General features: G+C 37.6%; 2 protein-coding genes across 4 annotated transcripts; both read right to left on the bottom strand.

The window, feature by feature from the left end:
- Positions 1-176: 176 nt before the first annotated feature.
- LOC110428605 (ABC transporter C family member 10-like) lies at positions 177-6,968 on the bottom strand. Its single transcript, XM_021444472.2, has 12 exons — positions 6,925-6,968; positions 4,280-6,366; positions 3,296-3,616; positions 3,126-3,212; positions 2,390-2,980; positions 2,121-2,285; positions 1,711-2,005; positions 1,318-1,532; positions 935-1,240; positions 787-850; positions 470-709; positions 177-375 (listed from the first exon to the last, which is right to left on the bottom strand). Exons 2-12 carry the CDS (start codon positions 6,347-6,349, stop codon positions 251-253), a joined length of 4,479 nt encoding a protein of 1,492 aa, XP_021300147.1. The 5' UTR covers positions 6,350-6,366; positions 6,925-6,968; the 3' UTR covers positions 177-250.
- A 3,528-nt stretch (positions 6,969-10,496) lies between these two features.
- Positions 10,497-17,579, bottom strand: LOC110416687 (ABC transporter C family member 10-like). Of its 3 annotated transcripts, XM_021428851.2 has the most exons (12): positions 16,656-17,572; positions 14,686-16,576; positions 14,019-14,339; positions 13,854-13,940; positions 13,110-13,697; positions 12,855-13,019; positions 12,452-12,746; positions 11,944-12,158; positions 11,547-11,852; positions 11,347-11,410; positions 11,011-11,250; positions 10,497-10,893 (listed from the first exon to the last, which is right to left on the bottom strand). In XM_021428851.2, exons 1-12 carry the CDS (start codon positions 16,688-16,690, stop codon positions 10,769-10,771), a joined length of 4,332 nt encoding a protein of 1,443 aa, XP_021284526.1. In that variant the 5' UTR covers positions 16,691-17,572; the 3' UTR covers positions 10,497-10,768. The 3 variants fall into 3 exon arrangements, with proteins under 3 accessions (XP_021284526.1, XP_021284448.1, XP_021284609.1); XM_021428773.2 differs by having other exon boundaries at positions 14,686-17,572; XM_021428934.2 differs by lacking the exons at positions 10,497-10,893; positions 11,011-11,250; positions 11,347-11,410 and having other exon boundaries at positions 11,727-11,852; positions 11,970-12,158; positions 14,686-17,579.
- Positions 17,580-17,660: the final 81 nt, after the last annotated feature.

The raw sequence follows: 17,660 nt of genomic DNA, 5'->3' as shown, positions 1-17,660 counted from the left end.
CCATTTCCTAGGGGTTGCAGCATGGGTTCGCGGCCCAAAGCCCACCTGGGAAACTTGTGCCATATCAATGGCCTTCGAAACGATAAACTGCTAATTATCTCTCTTAAAAAGTGTTAAAACTGATTAAGACTGAACTCATTTCAAGTTACTTCAAATTGTACTCCATTATCATAAGGACGAGCCCTTTAAGAAAATTGACCACTCAAATTACAAGTTTTCCACCAGGCAGAGCATGTGTAGAAACGCTTTACTACCAATCATCTGGACTTGTACCATTGTTAGCAGAACGTGACCAATATTCCCGGACTAGCTGTCCAAACAACGATCCCTTCTTATTCATCAGCTTCCTTGGCTCATCGTACTCTACCAATTTCCCTGTCAATTGAAACAGATTGTGTTGATTTGTATAAAGATTGTTAGGATGGGAATGACAGCAGTCCCTTAGTTTGGAGGACACAAATTGACTCACCGTCACTAATACCGACCACCATATTGCAGTTCATCACGGTTGGTATTCTGTGAGCCACGGTTATCACGGTGCAGTGTTCAAATTCTGTTCTTATAGTTTTCTGGATAATAGAGTCGGTCGCATTGTCGATTGATGCAGTGGCTTCATCAAGCACCAGTATCCTGTTCCTCTTCAGCAATGCACGCCCCAGACAGAATAATTGCCGCTGGCCCACGCTCCAGTTTGATCCATCTTGTACAACTGCACTTCATGTTGTTAGTAGAAGCAAATACAAATCTTCAAAGCAGAAAAGCAACTACGAAATCTTTGTTTCTTACCAAAGGAGTTCAGGCCGCCCTCTTTCCCTTGAACTGCCTCTCGGAGTTTACACTTTTCAAGAACCTTAACATCCAAAAGAAAGAACAGGTTAGGAGTATAACATGATACATTGTGGTGATATATAAGCAGGTCTTAGTAAAAACTTACTTCCCATATTTCATTATCAGTATGCTGTTCTAAGGGGTCTAGATTGTATCTGACGGCACCACCAAAAAGCGTAGGATCTTGAGGGATGATCCCCAAATGTGATCTCAGATCATGGAGCCCAATTGTACAAATGTTAAGGTTATCGATGATGATTTCTCCATCTGTAGGCTCTATCAGGCGGAACAAAGTGCTGATAAGGGTTGTCTTTCCACTACCAGTCCGGCCAACGATCCCAATTTTACTTCCTCCTTCGAATATGCAGCTGATGCCATGAAGAACTAGTGGAGCACTAGGACGATATCTAACCTGCTTGAAGAATTTGATGTTACAGACATTCTCTGTAAAAACCATAACTCAAGAAGATAGAGAAACATCTGTTATACCTTCAAATTGTAAATCTCCACTGTGCCAACAGAAGGCCAGTTGTGTGGAGGTCGGTTGGCTTCAATTACGTCTGGAGCTTCACTAGGAATATGCATGTATTGCTCTAGCCTTTCTACAGAAATAACTGAACTTGATAGCAAACATTGATATTTTACAGAAAAAACAAGGAATACATTTAATGAGAGGCCATATGCCAGTGCCATTCCAATTAACCCTGCCATTGAAATCCATAATCAACATTTTGTCAGAGAATAATCCAAGAGATGAGCAGATATTCACTCTTATTTCCTCAAATTGTGGAATGGAAATTTTGAAATGAATTGGTTATATTACTGAGTCGTTTAGGGAGTTAACTCTTAAGCTTAGGTCATGAGCATAATGCTTGAACTAACCAGATGCAGAAGCTCCAAGAGGAATTAAGGTCATGGCAAGGGCTGAGGATGAAAGAACAATTGCGCACAGTATTTCCAAACACTGGATCAACCATTCGTTTGCAGCAAAAGTATGAAAGTTTGTACTTGCATTGGCATCAATCAGGTTCATATTTTTTAAAAAGAATCGGTCTCCATCCCCAAAAGCTCTGATTGTCATGGCTCCGGCAATGGATTCAGAAAGGTGGCTGGCAACTGAAGACTTCGTTGTGCCATTGATTCGCATCAATTCCTTTGCAGAAGCATAGTAGTGTCTCTAATTGTTTCGAGAACATGTAAAAAAGCACAATGATGAGAAGCCAGAGAAGTTATGGAAAACATATTAAGATTTGGAAGGAGGTAAATCTCGGTTCTGCGCACATATGCAATACCTGCAACAGTATAGTCAGATAAACCATGGGAATGATGACAAATGCAACTGGCCAGGCGAGAATTGCCAAAATAAAAAGGCTAAAGTAGGTATTCATCGTTGCTCCAAGTGTAATTGATAACTTGAAAGCCATTTCAAGGTCGATGATGCTTAAATCAGAAGACACCTGTTATATTAAAATAGAAAGTTTGAACTGTAAGTTCAGTAAGACTTTGTCCAAACTGCAAAGCATGGAATGAAAATTGAAGCTGCGCTTTCGAGAATACTTACCCTACTTAGTATCCTTCCCAAAGGTGTTGAGTCGTAAAAGGACATTGGTGCTCGGAAAAGAGATTTTAGCAGTGTAGAAAAAATAGATTCTGATGCTCCACAACCAAGAAGAACTACATAAAAGGATCTCACGAGCAAAAAGATTGCTAAGGCACCGCCGATCACTGAGAAAACTGTAAGTAACTTCATCCTGCTTACTTGAGAATTTTGGATGTAAGCTGCTAACCAATAGTATTGTATTAACTGCCCAACTATGAATATCACGTGGAATAAAATTGCCAAGGTGAAATATAGAAAGCCCTTGTTGTGTCTCAAATACTGCATGTAAGGCTTGAAACCTGTATCTCCTGTTTCTCTTTCTTCTTCCTTAATTAATTGCTCTCCGGCAGGTCCTACTGGCTGTCCCTTAACATGAACTTTCTGGATCACATCTTTGGATGTCATAGCTCTCCCGCTATCAGAATACGAGATGTGATCCATTTCAGACTTAATTGTGTTACCGTGTGCATTCACAAGGTCGTGGAATCTTTGACTTGAAGCCAGCAGCTGATCATATGTAGCAGCCTCTATAATTTCTCCAGCAAACATCAACTGTCATGAAAATAAGATTTGTATCAACGGCTACTTTGATGATGTTAAATAAGTGTAGAAGCCAGATGGGAAGCAGTTTCCAATTTGGAGGTTGAGAAAGGATGATAACGTAAGTACATAACTGCAATACCAGTAGCTAGCTTACCAAGATAGAATCAAAAGCTGGGAGGAAGTCGACCTGGTGGGACACAAGCAAGACCGTTTTACCTGACAAAGCTCTGATGACATAGTCCTGCCAGAAAAGGGACGTTAGTTTAAAGTGAATATAACCAATCAATGGTGGAAGAGATTGAAAAGACAAAAGGTTATATTCACGTTAAAAAGGCTTGTTGCAGTTTGTGCATCTACAGCACTGAATGGATCATCCAGCAGATAGATATCTGCATCCTGATACAATGCACGTGCCAGTTGAACTCTCTGCTTCTGTCCACCACTCAGATTAACACCTCTTTCTCCAATTTCAGTGAGGTCCCCAAAAGGAAGCATCTGCAGATCTTTTACCAGGCAACACTTCTCGAGCACTTCTTCATATCTGACCGGATCCATCGCAGCGCCAAAAAGAATATTTTCTTGGATACTTCCTGTTTGTATCCATGCTGCCTGTGAAACATATGCTATCTTCCCATTCACATGAACCTGATGCACACAAAAATTTAAGTAACACATCTCCAGTACTGACATGAAACTATTAGGCGTTGCCAGCAGTTGACACTTTCTTTTTTCATATCTCTTGAATGTTCAGCAATTAACTGGGCTTATCATTCACCAAAACAAATTATACAGCAAGTCGCCTTTCTCAGCTTAAAGCTTAATATCTAAACTAGCAAGTCGCCTTTCTCATAGCCTTATTTATGAACCAGAGGAAAAAAGAACTGAAATAATATTAGATCAAGACCTTTCTTGAAAATTTGTAAACATTCTTTTATCATTAAAAAAAATGCTATATTGTGGTAATAAAGTTAGCATAATATCCAAAAAAACACTTAAATTATTATGAAAAATTTAAATAAATCTTATATTTTTATTCCATTTAATCAAGTCTTTATATTGTTATTTTGAGTCAAATAAGTTTTTTCACTTTTATTTTGAATTAAATAAATTCTTACCACTAGTGATTGACAAATAATATTTTAACTCATGACAATTAGTCAATTATTAATTATAAATAAATATTTGATTTAAAATAAAAATATAAAAATTTGATTGGATATAATAATCAATAAAAAATTATTTAAATTTTTTAAAATATTTAAAAGACTCATTTAAATGTCATGCCTTTATATTAATCAGTGCACTTACGGTGCCATCGACTTTCGGAACTTCTCCAAGAACAGCAGCTAAAAGAGTTGATTTTCCTGAGCCAACCTCTCCACAAACAGCAATCTTTTCTCCTGGTTTAACCGCCAGATTTATGTCTCTTAATGTAGGTTTGGAGGAAGACTGAAGGTCCCAAGAAATTTCATTAGACCTGATGAAAATAGAGTGGTCAAACTTTTCCTCATTAGATTCCTGCTGTAGCTCTCTGTTTGCCAACTCTGGTGCCTCAAGAAATTTCACAATCCGGTCTAGGGAAACCTTTGCTTCAATGAACACTTGGACAACATCAGGGATTAACCTAACTGGCTCCTGAACAATGCGAATGCTTGCTAAAAATGTGAAAATGTTACTGGCATTGAGTGGAATCCCTAGCAAGTAGCAGGTCCAGAAAGTAACAGTAGGCACTATAATTGGGGAAGACCAAAACCACACTAGATGGTACCCTCTTTGTGACAGGATTCCTGATATCCATTTGAATTCATCTTTTCTTAGCCTTTCAACAACACTCTTGAAATGTGTCTCCCAAGCATATAACTTCAAGACCTTCATATTTGCAAGTGCCTCTGCAATAGCCTGAAGCCTTTTATCTTGTGCCAACATGAGTTTCTTGTGATATTCAAGCTGTGATTTAGTAAGTGGATAACTTCCAATCACTGTTAACATTACAGTAACTAATGCAGCAATAGTTGCCAGTCCCACAGAAGTGTATACAATGAACAATGCTAGACACAACTGAAGGCTTGTCGACCATATCTGATGAAACCAATAAGGAAACTCACCTATTCTATAGGCGTCTACTGTGACATAACTCACTATCTCACCAGAAGAATGAGTCATTTTAGCAGCATTTGATAGTTTCAGTTGCTTTTGATATATTGCCGCAGATAGCATAGAACTTACTTGAATTCCAACTACTCTTGTTTGGAAGAACCATTGCCTCTCAGATAGGGACTCCAAGCATTTTGCTACAAGCAGGCCAACAGTCAGCATATAAGCCTCATACTTAAAGACTTCTTTACCTTGAACAACCTCAACAAAAGCCCTAAGAAACAAAGGACCTGTAGATAGTGTGACAACCTTGATCAATGCAAAGAACCCAGAAGTAAACATAGCTTTCCAGTGAGAAGATATAATTATTGACAACATAGAAGGTGACCCACTTGGTCTTCTGTGTTTTTCTTTGCCCAGTTGGTCCATATACTTTGAGTAGCATGCTTGTGCTCGACATGCCTCCTGCAAAGTTGGAATATCTTTGTTCTCCAGAATCTTCTCCTTACCCTTTTTCAGTATAGGATTCAACCACCAGAATGACATTTTACTTAAAAGCCCAGCTTTGGCAAAAGGAGTAATGTTGTTGTTGAAACCGATTTCATCATTTGAATCACGTTCCTCACCTTGCAAAGGTGCATAGAAAGCATCAAAATTACTGTCCGGATCAGTGTCCTTCAAACTGTGTCCTTTAAAGGCGCATGATAGAAATAAAATTGATCCAGGAAAAGATAAAACATCCAAAACGATCTTAATTGACACTGTTTTGTCTACAATAGCTTCTTGTAGAGATGAAATGCAGAGAAATCCTGCATATAAGAAGGCAAAAATTGAGCAAGACTTCACTGCTGTTATACTTGGAAGGTTTAGCTTCTTCTGGCTCACAGATATGGCTAGAAGCAGCCATGTGAATCCTTGAAATAGCAGCAGTAGCCATCCATCCAGAGGTAAAACTGTCTTATCTGCATCAAGTTTCTGGTAAATGGTCCATATCCCCAAGGCCAAATAGGCAACACTCAAAATGCCATTAAATATTGCTGAGAGAATTGGCATTGAAGGGAAGTGTTGTGACTGGAAAGGTGCTGTAATCTTCTTTATGGAAAATTTATAAATGATGATGAGTAAGGCGAGCAACAGAAGCAGTATATCAACACAAATGATGAAAGCATGATTGACACATGAATATGGATTGAGTATTGCTGAAAAACCAGAACTGCATGTCCTCCCAGCTTCCAGTGAACAGTTAGGGTTATTACAGAACAGAATCCATACGCCTTCCCCCATGTTATATATCCGCTATTCTGCACCTCAAAATATTTGCAACATGTATAGGAGACTATTAGATTCTTGTCACTTTAACCTGATTCATGAGAGTCCAATTATTGAAGTTAAACCAATGCAGTACTTGGGTATTAAAGATGCAAAAGAACATGTGAACATTTCAATGGCCTATTCTTTCAAAAGCTTTTAGATACATAGTCATGCAAGTCATGTTCCATTGAGTATATTAAGAATCCAAATATTTAAGGCATAATTATTATCTTGTTAGCAGGACTTGGCAATTTAGACAGTTCTTCTCTTCAGTAGCATATGGAGAGAGTAGAGGAAAAAGTAGTTTAAAGAAACTCTTTTGCAGCTTCTTGATGATGATGATTGTTGTGATGATAACTATGTATATGGTGAAGATTGAAGGAATCTCTCCAATTCGAAAGCTCCAGAGACGAAAATTAATATGTATCATCACAAAAATGAACAAGAAGAAACACAAACTAGTAACAAAATTAACATCTAAACTTGCAAGGATTGAGCTAAAATTTATGGCACACAACTTCTCATACTGAATGATAAGTCTTACTAACCTGGAAACTGATGAAGTATCAAGGATGCGACTAGAAACTGATCAATGGGAACATATATCCGAGCTGATTGCAGCTACTTTTTTTATCCTTTTCTCCTAGGCTGGTCTAAAGTATAAAATACACATGTTGGAATTTTAAGCACGTAGTGTACTTCCATTCTTTATTGTCATTGGCATATCTTCAGAAGCTGTCTACCTCTGTCCCATTATGTTACGTAGAACAAAATAAAGTAATACCATTAATTATTAAGATTATAAAATGGTCTAAATTTAAACTTTCTAACCTGCCACACCACTACGATATATGAGAATGATACTCTCCCTACATGTACTGACAAATCTGATTATACTCATAAAACACCCACCCTTTTTTCAGTAATTTTTTGGGCACCAAACGCTAGATTATGAGCTTTGATAAAGTCTCTGATGCTAGTGCTATTCTTTATTCCAAACTAAACATTTGATAAAGCTGCTTTTGGTATAATTTACACCTAATTGAAAGAAAATGAATAGGCTTATGTTGTGAATGTTGTATAGTGATAGGCTGATGCCTCTGACTATCTTTTTTGTAAGCCAGGGTAATAACAGAGTACCAAGATTGACTTGGTCCCGATACCCTGCTTCCTTTTGTAAAGGGTTGTACCCTGTGCAGTTGATGAAATGATTCGAATTTTCAAAGAAAAAAACAATGCTGAAAGAAAAGTTGCTTCAGTGTACAGTCACATATGGTTCACATGCCAAGGAGAAATTATAAGCCTTCAAATGGCTGTTGCAATCAACTTGGCTGGACTCCCGCAGGCATATGTCTGACTGTTACTCTGTCTTCAATAAGTGGGAAAGACAAAACAAATTAACTGGAACACAATGAGAACTGTATGCCGAAAGCTATCACTTTCATGAGATTATGACCGAGGACGACGTTTGCCTTATCATTGTGCCTACTTTTCGGCTGATTAATGGTTTGAAGGGTTATGTTTCATTACATAAAAGCTCATGGGCCAAGATAGCCAAATTTTGTTGGAAGAACAAAAAAAATAAAATTAAAATTTTTAAAAAATTAATATGTTAAATTTAATTGATAATAAAAATATGAAATTACATATAAAATTATAATTTGTAAAATATAAATAATTAAAAATAATATATAAAATTAATAATTTTGTATATAATTAAAATTATTTAAAAATTATATATTTAAAATAATTTCAATTCAATTAAATATAAAATGTAAAGCATATAAATAAAATATGCTCAAATACATAATCAAAATTAATAAAAAATAATATATTGATGAAATTTTAAATAATAATATAACTTTATAATTTATATTTGAAAATTATCATATTTTGACAGTTGGTTGTTGTGCATTGAATCTGGGCTCCTGGAGCAAATCAATTTCAGAAATGAGGAGTTTAACCGTTTGTGCAAGGGGCTAAGATGATGAGGTTTGGCGTGCCACAAGATATCTCATTTTTTGTGTGAACGATGGGCAATGCTGTGCCTCTGATGATGATTTTCTTTTACTCTGATGATGTTGAAGTGAACTTGGGCTTGAGAACTTTACGATGGTCGGATCTACGTTTTTAGGACTGGCTGTCAGGTTAACGATTTTGTTGATGTCAGGTCTCCCAGGCTAAGGCCTCCGTTTGTTGCTAGTTAATTACTGTTTGTATTGGTCATGGAAACGACAGTTTATGTCTGCTCCTGCAGGTCCTGTAGGTTTTTGGGGATCTAGGTCTTATTTTTGTCTTCAACTTTGTGTTGTTCTGGTTTGTGACCCTGAGTTCTACTCGTGGGGCATTTTGTTGTCCTGCTGTCTGTGTCTTACTGTGAGCAGGTTTGTCTTTTTGAGTATTGTCAGGGAACTTCACGACCAAAGCTTTAGTTTTACGTTACTAAAGTCTGTGCCTAGTATAGGCTAAGACTTTTGCCTACTGTAGGCTAAGACTTTTGCCTCGGGGTTGAACAAATTTCATTCACTATTTTTTTAAAAAAAAATTGAAAATTATATAATAAATTATTAATTTTTAGAAATTAAAATTATTAAAAATAAAATCTATACTATATAAAAAATGTATATAACAAGTAGAAGTAAATGTCGCATATAATAAAATAAAAAGAAGAATATGATTAATGATTTAAAGAAATTTGAAAAATAAAATTTATAGAAAGTTAAAACATAGGAATCAAAAAATAAAAATAATAATATAAATTAAAAAAACCTTAAAATTGAATGAGGTATATAAAATTATTTTGTTATTTTTTATTTATTTTAATTATTAAATAAAAAATTATTTTAAGGACCCATTAATAGAATAAAGCCCTACCTGCCCTCAATAATTTGTACATTTAATGCAGAGAGAGCTATCTGTTGGGCCCTTCCATCACCTACGACATTATTTAATCAAAGTCAGAAACTGGAAAAGAGAGAAATTTTCCTTCGATGTGGACCGGAAGAACAACAGAAAGAAAGAAAAAAGAAGCAACCAATCTATCAGCTTCAACTTCTTTCTCAAGTTTACAGTTACCTTCTGCGTGTTTGGCATGATCTGGTTTTTGTAGGCGGAAAAGGTTGTACTTTGTCGCAACTCTCCCGATGGCATATCAGAAACCTTCTGGTATCATGCCAGTCCTATTATCTCGAGACTCTTTTTGCCTTCTGTTAAGACATGAATGGCTCTGCTTTGGTCTCCCCCTAGAGAGGCTCAATAATACTTACCACTTTTCAAAATGAAAATTATTTTCTGCATGCCCCAATCCCAATGAACGCAAAGCGATCAAGGTTCTTCGAGTACACCTTCGTCTTCAATCACAAAAATTTGCTGCTTTAAAGCTTGATTTGAGAAGAAGTAATTATGGAGATGAGAATGAATCGAAACAAACATTGTCATGCCACATTTGTGCTGCTACATTTGTTTGTCAAGTTCCAGTTGACCAGATTAATGTTGTGTAAAGGTCTCCTACTTTTCTCCCTTAATAATATATAATAATGCATTAATGTTCTAGTTTGGATATGGAAGTTTAGGGCAGAGAGTCTCATCTTGGAGATGTGAACGTGTATACTGTTTTGAGCCAGGTAACTTAAATGCAATAGTTGTATCCTTTCCTAAGCTAATGCATCAGCTGCAATCCAGGATTGGAGCCAGCGATCTACCAAAATGGGGTGTTTAGGTCTAAACACTTAATCGTATATGAAAGACGGCCGGCAGGCGGGGACAGAACGTTTGGTGAACTTTAGTCATTTTCTAACTACAGGTGGTCCACCAGGCTGAGCCTGCTGGGAAGCTTCCAAAAGTACTAGCATTTTGCAGAACGAGAACAGCATTGCACGACAAGCTGCCTGAATAGCGATTACTGCTTATATCAACTTTGATGGTTGATCATACTCTAACAAGTTCCCTGAGGATGTAGACAGAACATTTTGATTGGTATAAGTAAAGCCAGGTGACCGTATGGAAAAATTGTGTGTAGAGACTTCATGGAGCATCAAAATATGCTCTTTCATAGGCCGAGGCATCAACTGCAGTTTAGCATTGGAGCCTAAGGTCTACCAAAATGGACGGACCTGGCATCTGCAGAATTGCTTTTTGTGATAAGTGATACAACTATCAATGAGTTCATTTTACATACAAAACTCAAGCAAATTAATATTCCTTCCGTGTCACCTCCCAATGGCTGCTATTATCCATAAGTTGCTCACACTCTTTAAACAAGCATATGTTCCAATTTTCAAAAAAAAAAAAAAACAAGCATATGTTCCAGCAGCAACTCCGAGCCAAATTGCAGGGATAAAACCTTAAGTAACTTATCATTCAATTTACAACCGTCCACCAGGAAGAGTCTGGTTACCAGTTTTCTGAATAGGTATCATCATGGGAAGAACGAGACCAATATTCCTGGACAAGCTGCCCAAAGAGTGATCCCAGTTTATTCATCAGCTTTGCTGGTTCATCATATTCTATCAATTTCCCTGTTAACATAAGCAGAATATATTGATTGGTAGGCTATAACCAGTGTTTATAAGCACAAGATTTAATAGTCCTTAACAGCTAGTACAAGTGATGAGAAGTATAACTCAGTAACTCACCATTGCTGATACCAAGCACCATATTGCAGTCCATCACAGTTGGTATTCTATGAGCCACAGTAATCACTGTGCAGTCTGCAAATTCCGTTCTTATAGTTTTCTGGATGATAGAATCAGTTGCATTATCGATTGATGCAGTGGCTTCATCAAGTACTAGTATCTGGTTCCTCTTCAGCAATGCGCGTCCCAGACAAATTAATTGTCTCTGCCCCATGCTCCAGTTTGATCCATCTTGTACAACTGCAGTTTAGGTCCAATCTTTTTGAATTCTTGATCTCCTTTACAAATAGTGCCAACTCTCAAATCATAAGTAACTCTACAAGTTCTATGTCTTACCCAAGGAATTCAGGCCTTCCTCTTTCTCTAGAACAGCCTCTCGAAGTTGACATTTTTCAAGAACCTTAAAGTGCAGTGATGAGAATTGTTTTTAGCAATAAAAAAGGCAGGGACTAGCTATCACTTGGTTTCTTACATCAAGGAGAACAGTTTTCTTGCTAACGTGAGATATAACCACATATTACGAAACAAAAGCTTACCTCCCATATTTTGTAATCACTATGCTCTGATAAGGGATCCAGATTGTATCTGACAGAGCCACTAAAAAGAGTAGGATCTTGTGGGATGATTCCTAAATGTGATCTCAAATCATGAAGCCCGACTGTGGAGATATTTAGGTCATCGATGATGATTTTTCCATCTGAAGGCTCTACCAAACGGAACAAAGCGCTGATAAGAGTTGTCTTTCCACTACCTGTCCGGCCAACTATCCCAATTTTATGCCCTCCTTCAAAAATGCAGCTTATGCCCTTAAGAACTAGCGGAGCATTGGGTCGATATCTAACCTGCAAGATGATGACATTGGTATTATACAGTATTTGGGTTAGTTGCAAATGGAAGAGATAGTACTTGTCTTTGAATATTCAATGTATACACCTTCAAATTGCAAATCTCCACTTTACCAACAGAAGGCCAACCATGGGCAGGCCGATTATCTTCAATTACTTCCGGAGCTTCACTCGGAATATGCATGTATTGCTCAAGCCTTTCTACAGAAACCATTAAGTTTGCTAGCACGCATTGGTATTGGATGGCAACAACAAGGAATAAATTCAATGAGAGGCCATAAGACAATGCCATTCCAATGAACCCTACCATCAAAATCAATAACCAAAATATTTTTTAAACAACTAAATGAGTACATATTCTAGTAATTGCTCAAAATGTTGAATAAAAGAGCTTTTGTAATTGTTATATAACTAAATCCTAAACATCAGTATGCAATTCTTGAATTGAATATCCTTAGGACCTATTTCTTAGCTTAGCAGGCATATGATCAGTCTGAAGCTTTGAAACTAGCAGCACTCTGACATTTTCAACTACTGGGAGCATGTGAAAGAACATTATAAGATATAGGTAGTGGAAACATTCGATGATAACTAACCAGAGGCAGATGCTCCAAAAGGAAGTAAAGTCATGGCAAGTGCTGACAAAGAAAGTACCACAGCACAAGGTATTTCCAGACGTTGGATTAACCACTCATTTGCAGAAAAGCTATGGAAGTCTGAACTTGAATTAGCATCGATCAGGCCCAGATTCTTCAAGAAGAATCGATCTCCCTCCCCAAAAGCTCTGATTGTCATGGCTCCAACAATGGATTCAGCAAGGTGACTGGCAACTGAAGACTTTGTTGTGCCATTGATTCTCTTCAACTCCATTGAGGAAGCAAGGTAGTACCTCTAATTGTTTCAAAACAAATGAAAAATATAATGGAGAAGGAAGGAGAAGTTAAAAAATGCTAAAAGGACATAAGTCACATTGCAAGGTTGGTTTTGCTGTAGTAATACCTGCAGGAATATACTTAGAAAAATCAGGGGAATGATGACAAAGACAACTGGCCAGGCAAGAATAGCCAGTATCACAAAGCTAGAGTAGGCATTCAAGGTTGACCCAAGTGCAATTGCAAATCTGAATGGCACTTCAAGATCAACAATGCTCGAATCAGAAGATACCTATTACGGTAAAATACAAATTGTAAGCCCTTTAAAACTTTCTACTTGAGCATGGCACTGAAATCAAGTTGTGTTTTTTGAAACTCTTACTCGACTGAGTATCCTCCCCAGAGGAGTTGAGTCATAGAAGGACATTGGTGCCCGGAAAAGGGATTTCAGAAGTGTAGAGAAAATAGATTGCGATGCTCCACAACCTAAAAGAACTACAGAAAAGGATCGAAGAAGCAAAAAGATTGCTACAGCACTCCCAATCACCGTGTAAACTGTGACTAATTTCAGTCTGTTTACATTAGAGTTCTGGACATTAGCAGCCAACCAGTAGTTTTGCATCAGTTGGCCAATAATGAAGATCATGTGGAATATAGCTGCAAAGGAGAAAAATAAAAAGCACTTGTCATGGCTTAAATACTGTCTGTAAGGCTTGAGACCTGTGTCTCCTGTTTCTTTTTCTTCTTGCTTAATCAATTGCTCTGCCAAAGGGACAAATGACTGATCCTTAACATATATATCCTGGATCTCTCCTTTGGATGTCATAGGCCTTCTGCCTGTAGAGTGGTTAATGTGTATCTCAGAGCCAACAGTATTATTATGTGCATTTACAAGGTTTTGGAATTCCTGACTTGAAGCACGTAGATTTTCATAAGTAGCAGCTTCTATGATTTCTCCAGCAGCCATCAACTGCAATAAGATTTGCATGAACAGCTTATGTGGACAATTCAAATATGTAGAGCAAGATAAAAGATGATGTAGTTTCCCATGTGAAGCATTGAAAAACAGTGATAAATAAAGCAGGTGAAAGCAAAAAAAATAGCAGGTATTTTACAAGTAGCTTACCAAGATAGAATCAAAAGCTGGGAGGAAGTCCACTTGGTGGGTCACAAGCAAGACAGTCTTCGCTGAGAGAGCTCCAATGATATATTCCTAGAAATGAGGGTTTAGCTTTAAGTGAAAATTGCATCATTGACGAACAGATTGCAAAAAGATGGAAATTATACACACATTAAAGAGACTTGTTGCTGTATGGGCATCCACAGCACTGAAGGGATCATCCAGAAGATAGATATCTGCATCCTGATATAATGCACGAGCTAATTGAACTCTCTGTTTCTGTCCACCACTCAAGTTTACACCTCTTTCTCCTATTTCAGTGAGGTCCCTAAAAGGAAGCATCTCTAGATCTTCTACCAGGCAACACTTCTCAAGCACCTCTTGGTATCTAACTGGATCCATCACAGAGCCAAATAGAATATTTTCTTGTATACTGCCAGTTTGGATCCATGAAGTCTGAGAAACATATGCTATCTTTCCACAACTACGAACCTGATGGACACATCTCCAATACCGTAAGTGAAAATGTTAAATGATCTTCTTAGGCTTTTAAGCTGTCAACCTAATTTTCATAATTATTATAGGTTCACCAACTTATTGAAGTGTATCATTCAGTTTCAGTAGTTAATCTAAAATATTGTATACCTTCAGTCTGGACATTTTACTAGCAGATTTTCTATTCTTCTATCCTAAGTACCTAGTTAACTAACAAGATAGGAAAGAAACTGAACCATCATGCTATCATAAAAACATTTCTTAAAGATTCCTCAGGATTTTCATCATTACACATGCATGTAAATTCTGGAAATGTGGAGTCTTTGCTAAATGGTGCACTTACGATGCCATGGACTTTTGGAACTTCCCCAAGAACAGAAGCTAAAAGGGTTGATTTGCCTGAGCCAACTTCTCCACAAATAGCAATCTTTTCTCTTGGTTTAACCACCAAATTTATGTTCCTTAATGTCGGTTTGGAGGACAAATCTGTGTCCCAAGAAAATTCAGCAGAGCTGATGAAAATGGAGTACTCAAAGTCCTTGTCATTGTGTTCCTGCCATAAATCTCTGTCATTCAACTCTGGTGCCTCAAGAAATTTCACAATTCGATCCAGGGAAACTTTTGCTTCAATGAACACTCCAACAACATCAGGAATCACCCTTATTGGCTCTTGAAGAATATTCAAACTTGCTAAAAATGTGAAAACAGTTCCAGCATTGAGTTGAATCCTGAGAAAGTAGCATGTCCAGAAAGTAACAGCTGGTACAATAACTGGAGATGACCAAAACAGAACTACCTGGAACCCTCTTTGTGTCAGAATTCCTGAAATCCACTTCAACTCTTCTTTCCTTAATCCTTCTATAACGTTCTTGAAATGTGTCTCCCAAGCATACAGCTTCAAAACCTTCATATTTGCAAGTGCCTCTGTGATGGCCTTTAGCCTCTTATCTTGTGCCAACATTAGTTTTTTCTGATATTTAAGTAGTAATTTAGCCAACGGAGAACTTGCAAGAACTGTCAACATAATGGCAATTAAAGCTGCAACAGTTGCAAGTCCCACAGTGTAGTAGACAATGCACACTGCAAGACATAACTGAAGGCTTGTTGACCATATCTGATGTAACCAAGATGGAAACTCACCTATTCTGTAGGCATCCACATTGACATAATTTACTATCTCACCTGAAGAATGAGTCGTTTTAGCAGCATTTGATAGTCGAAGTTGCTTCTGATATATTGCTGCTGATAGCAAAGACCTTACCTGAAGTCCTACCAACTTTGTCCGAAAGAACCATTGCCTCTCAGAAAATGATTCCAAGCATTTCGTTAAGAAAAGGCCGACAGCCAGTGCAAAACCCTCATGCTTGAAGGCTTCTTTTCCTTCTGCAACCTCAATAAAGGCTCTAAGGAACAATGGGCCCATGGACAATGTGAGAACCTTTATCAATGCGAAGAACCCAGAAACTAAAATAGCTTTCCAGTGAGAATAGAAAATCAGTGACAATCTCAAGGACAGATCACTTGGTCCTTCCTTTTTCTGTTTACTCAGCTGCTCCATATACCTTGAGTAGCACATTTGTGCTCGATGTTCCTCTAGCAACAGAGGGATATCTTGATCCTCAAGAATTTTTTCCTTACCCTGCTTCAGTAATGGATTCAACCACCAAAAGGTCATCGTACTGCAAAATCCTGCTCTGCCAAAGTTCGTAACATTATGAATGATGCTAATTCCATCAGTTACTTCAGGATCTCCACCTCGCAAAGGTGCATAGCAATCATCAATCGTATCATCTAGATCAGCGACCTTACACTTGTCCCCTTCAAAGGCACAAAGGAACAGTAAAATTGATCCAGGAAAAGATAAAATATCCAAAATTATCTTAGCTGAAACTGTTCTATCAACGATAGATTCTCGAAAAGCTGATATACAGAGAAACCCTGCATACAAAAGGCCAAGAATTGAACAAGATTTCACTGCTGATATACATGGAAGTTTTTGCTTCTTCAGGCTCACAAATGACCCTAAAAGCAACCATGTCAGTCCTTGAAATAACACTACTAGCCATTCATGCAAAGGTAGTATTGTCTGGTCTGTTTTTAGCTTTGTTTTCATTATCCATATCCCCAAAACCAAGTAGGCAATGGCTAAAATGCCATTAAAGACTGCTGAGAGAATTTGCAATGAAGAGACGTGTTCAGACTGGGAGGCTGCGGTAACCTTCCTCATAGACAATCTATAAATGAGTATCAATAAGAAAATTAACAGAAGCAGGATATCAACAGAAATTGTCAAAGCATGATTGATACATGTACATGGATTGAGTATAGCCGAAAAACCAGGACTGCATGTTTTTCCAACTCCATGTGAACTCTCAGAGTTACTGCAGAAGACAGTCCATGCACCCTCCATGTTGTATTTTGTGTCCCAATAGATCTGCTATAAACAGGTATAAAAGAGCAGAGTTGTAGTGTTGTTTACTTCAACCAGACTGATGAAAGCAAGACCATTAAAGTAAAACCAGGATCCATTGGCTACACTGGATGTGTATGAAGATGCAGAAAGCACACATTGCTACTGATGGGCTTGACCATTCAACATTGGATACAGTTTTTCTAAAGTTGGTCCAACCATATACTTATATATGCAGTAAGAGTATTATAATTGCAAAGGTGTTATTTTCATCATCATCATCATGACAGGACTAGTGACTGAGCCACTATTGAAACCTTGGTATATAATCTTCAGTCCTCCAGAGGGCTCCCATCTTTATTATAGTATGAGGAAAGGTACACGAAGCACTGGTATAAACAAACTTTGTTTATAAGAGTATTTTGTATGATGAGGGATGATGTGAATAGTCAGAATTACAAAACTTGATCAGAAGCATCTAAAGTTGCAAGGATTGAGCTCATACAAGGCAGGCAAAGTCATATCGGAAAGGAAAGTCTTGTTTAGTTTAACCTGAAGACTAAACAAGTGACAAAATGCAACCACAAACCCAAACTGCTAAGCCGGTTCAAGTTGCTTGTGCATGCATCATGATCGCACACTGATCCCGATGGAATCCACACTGTTAACTCAGTAAGTCTTGGTCTTTGTATCTCGGGCTCTTTCTCTTGGAATTCATTTTCCTAATGGCTTTTTGATCATGAAGAAGATGCTAATATTTATGTCATAATACAATAACAATTCACGTCCAAAGAGCGTTTGAGTTTCTTACCGTGATGATGAAAACGACTAAAATCAGCAAACTCTTTCAATCAGAAATAGTGAAAGACCGTACCTAGACTCTTCTAGTCATGACGCAGAGAGAAGCT

Source organism: Theobroma umbraticum, unplaced genomic scaffold (genome assembly GCF_002168275.2).
Source record: "Theobroma umbraticum cultivar Fairchild unplaced genomic scaffold, ASM216827v3 scaffold_30.0, whole genome shotgun sequence".
Classification (NCBI taxonomy): Eukaryota; Viridiplantae; Streptophyta; class Magnoliopsida; order Malvales; family Malvaceae; genus Theobroma; species Theobroma umbraticum.
The sequence above is the reverse complement of the archived record's forward strand: the minus strand, read 5'-3'. Positions and strand labels throughout refer to the sequence as shown.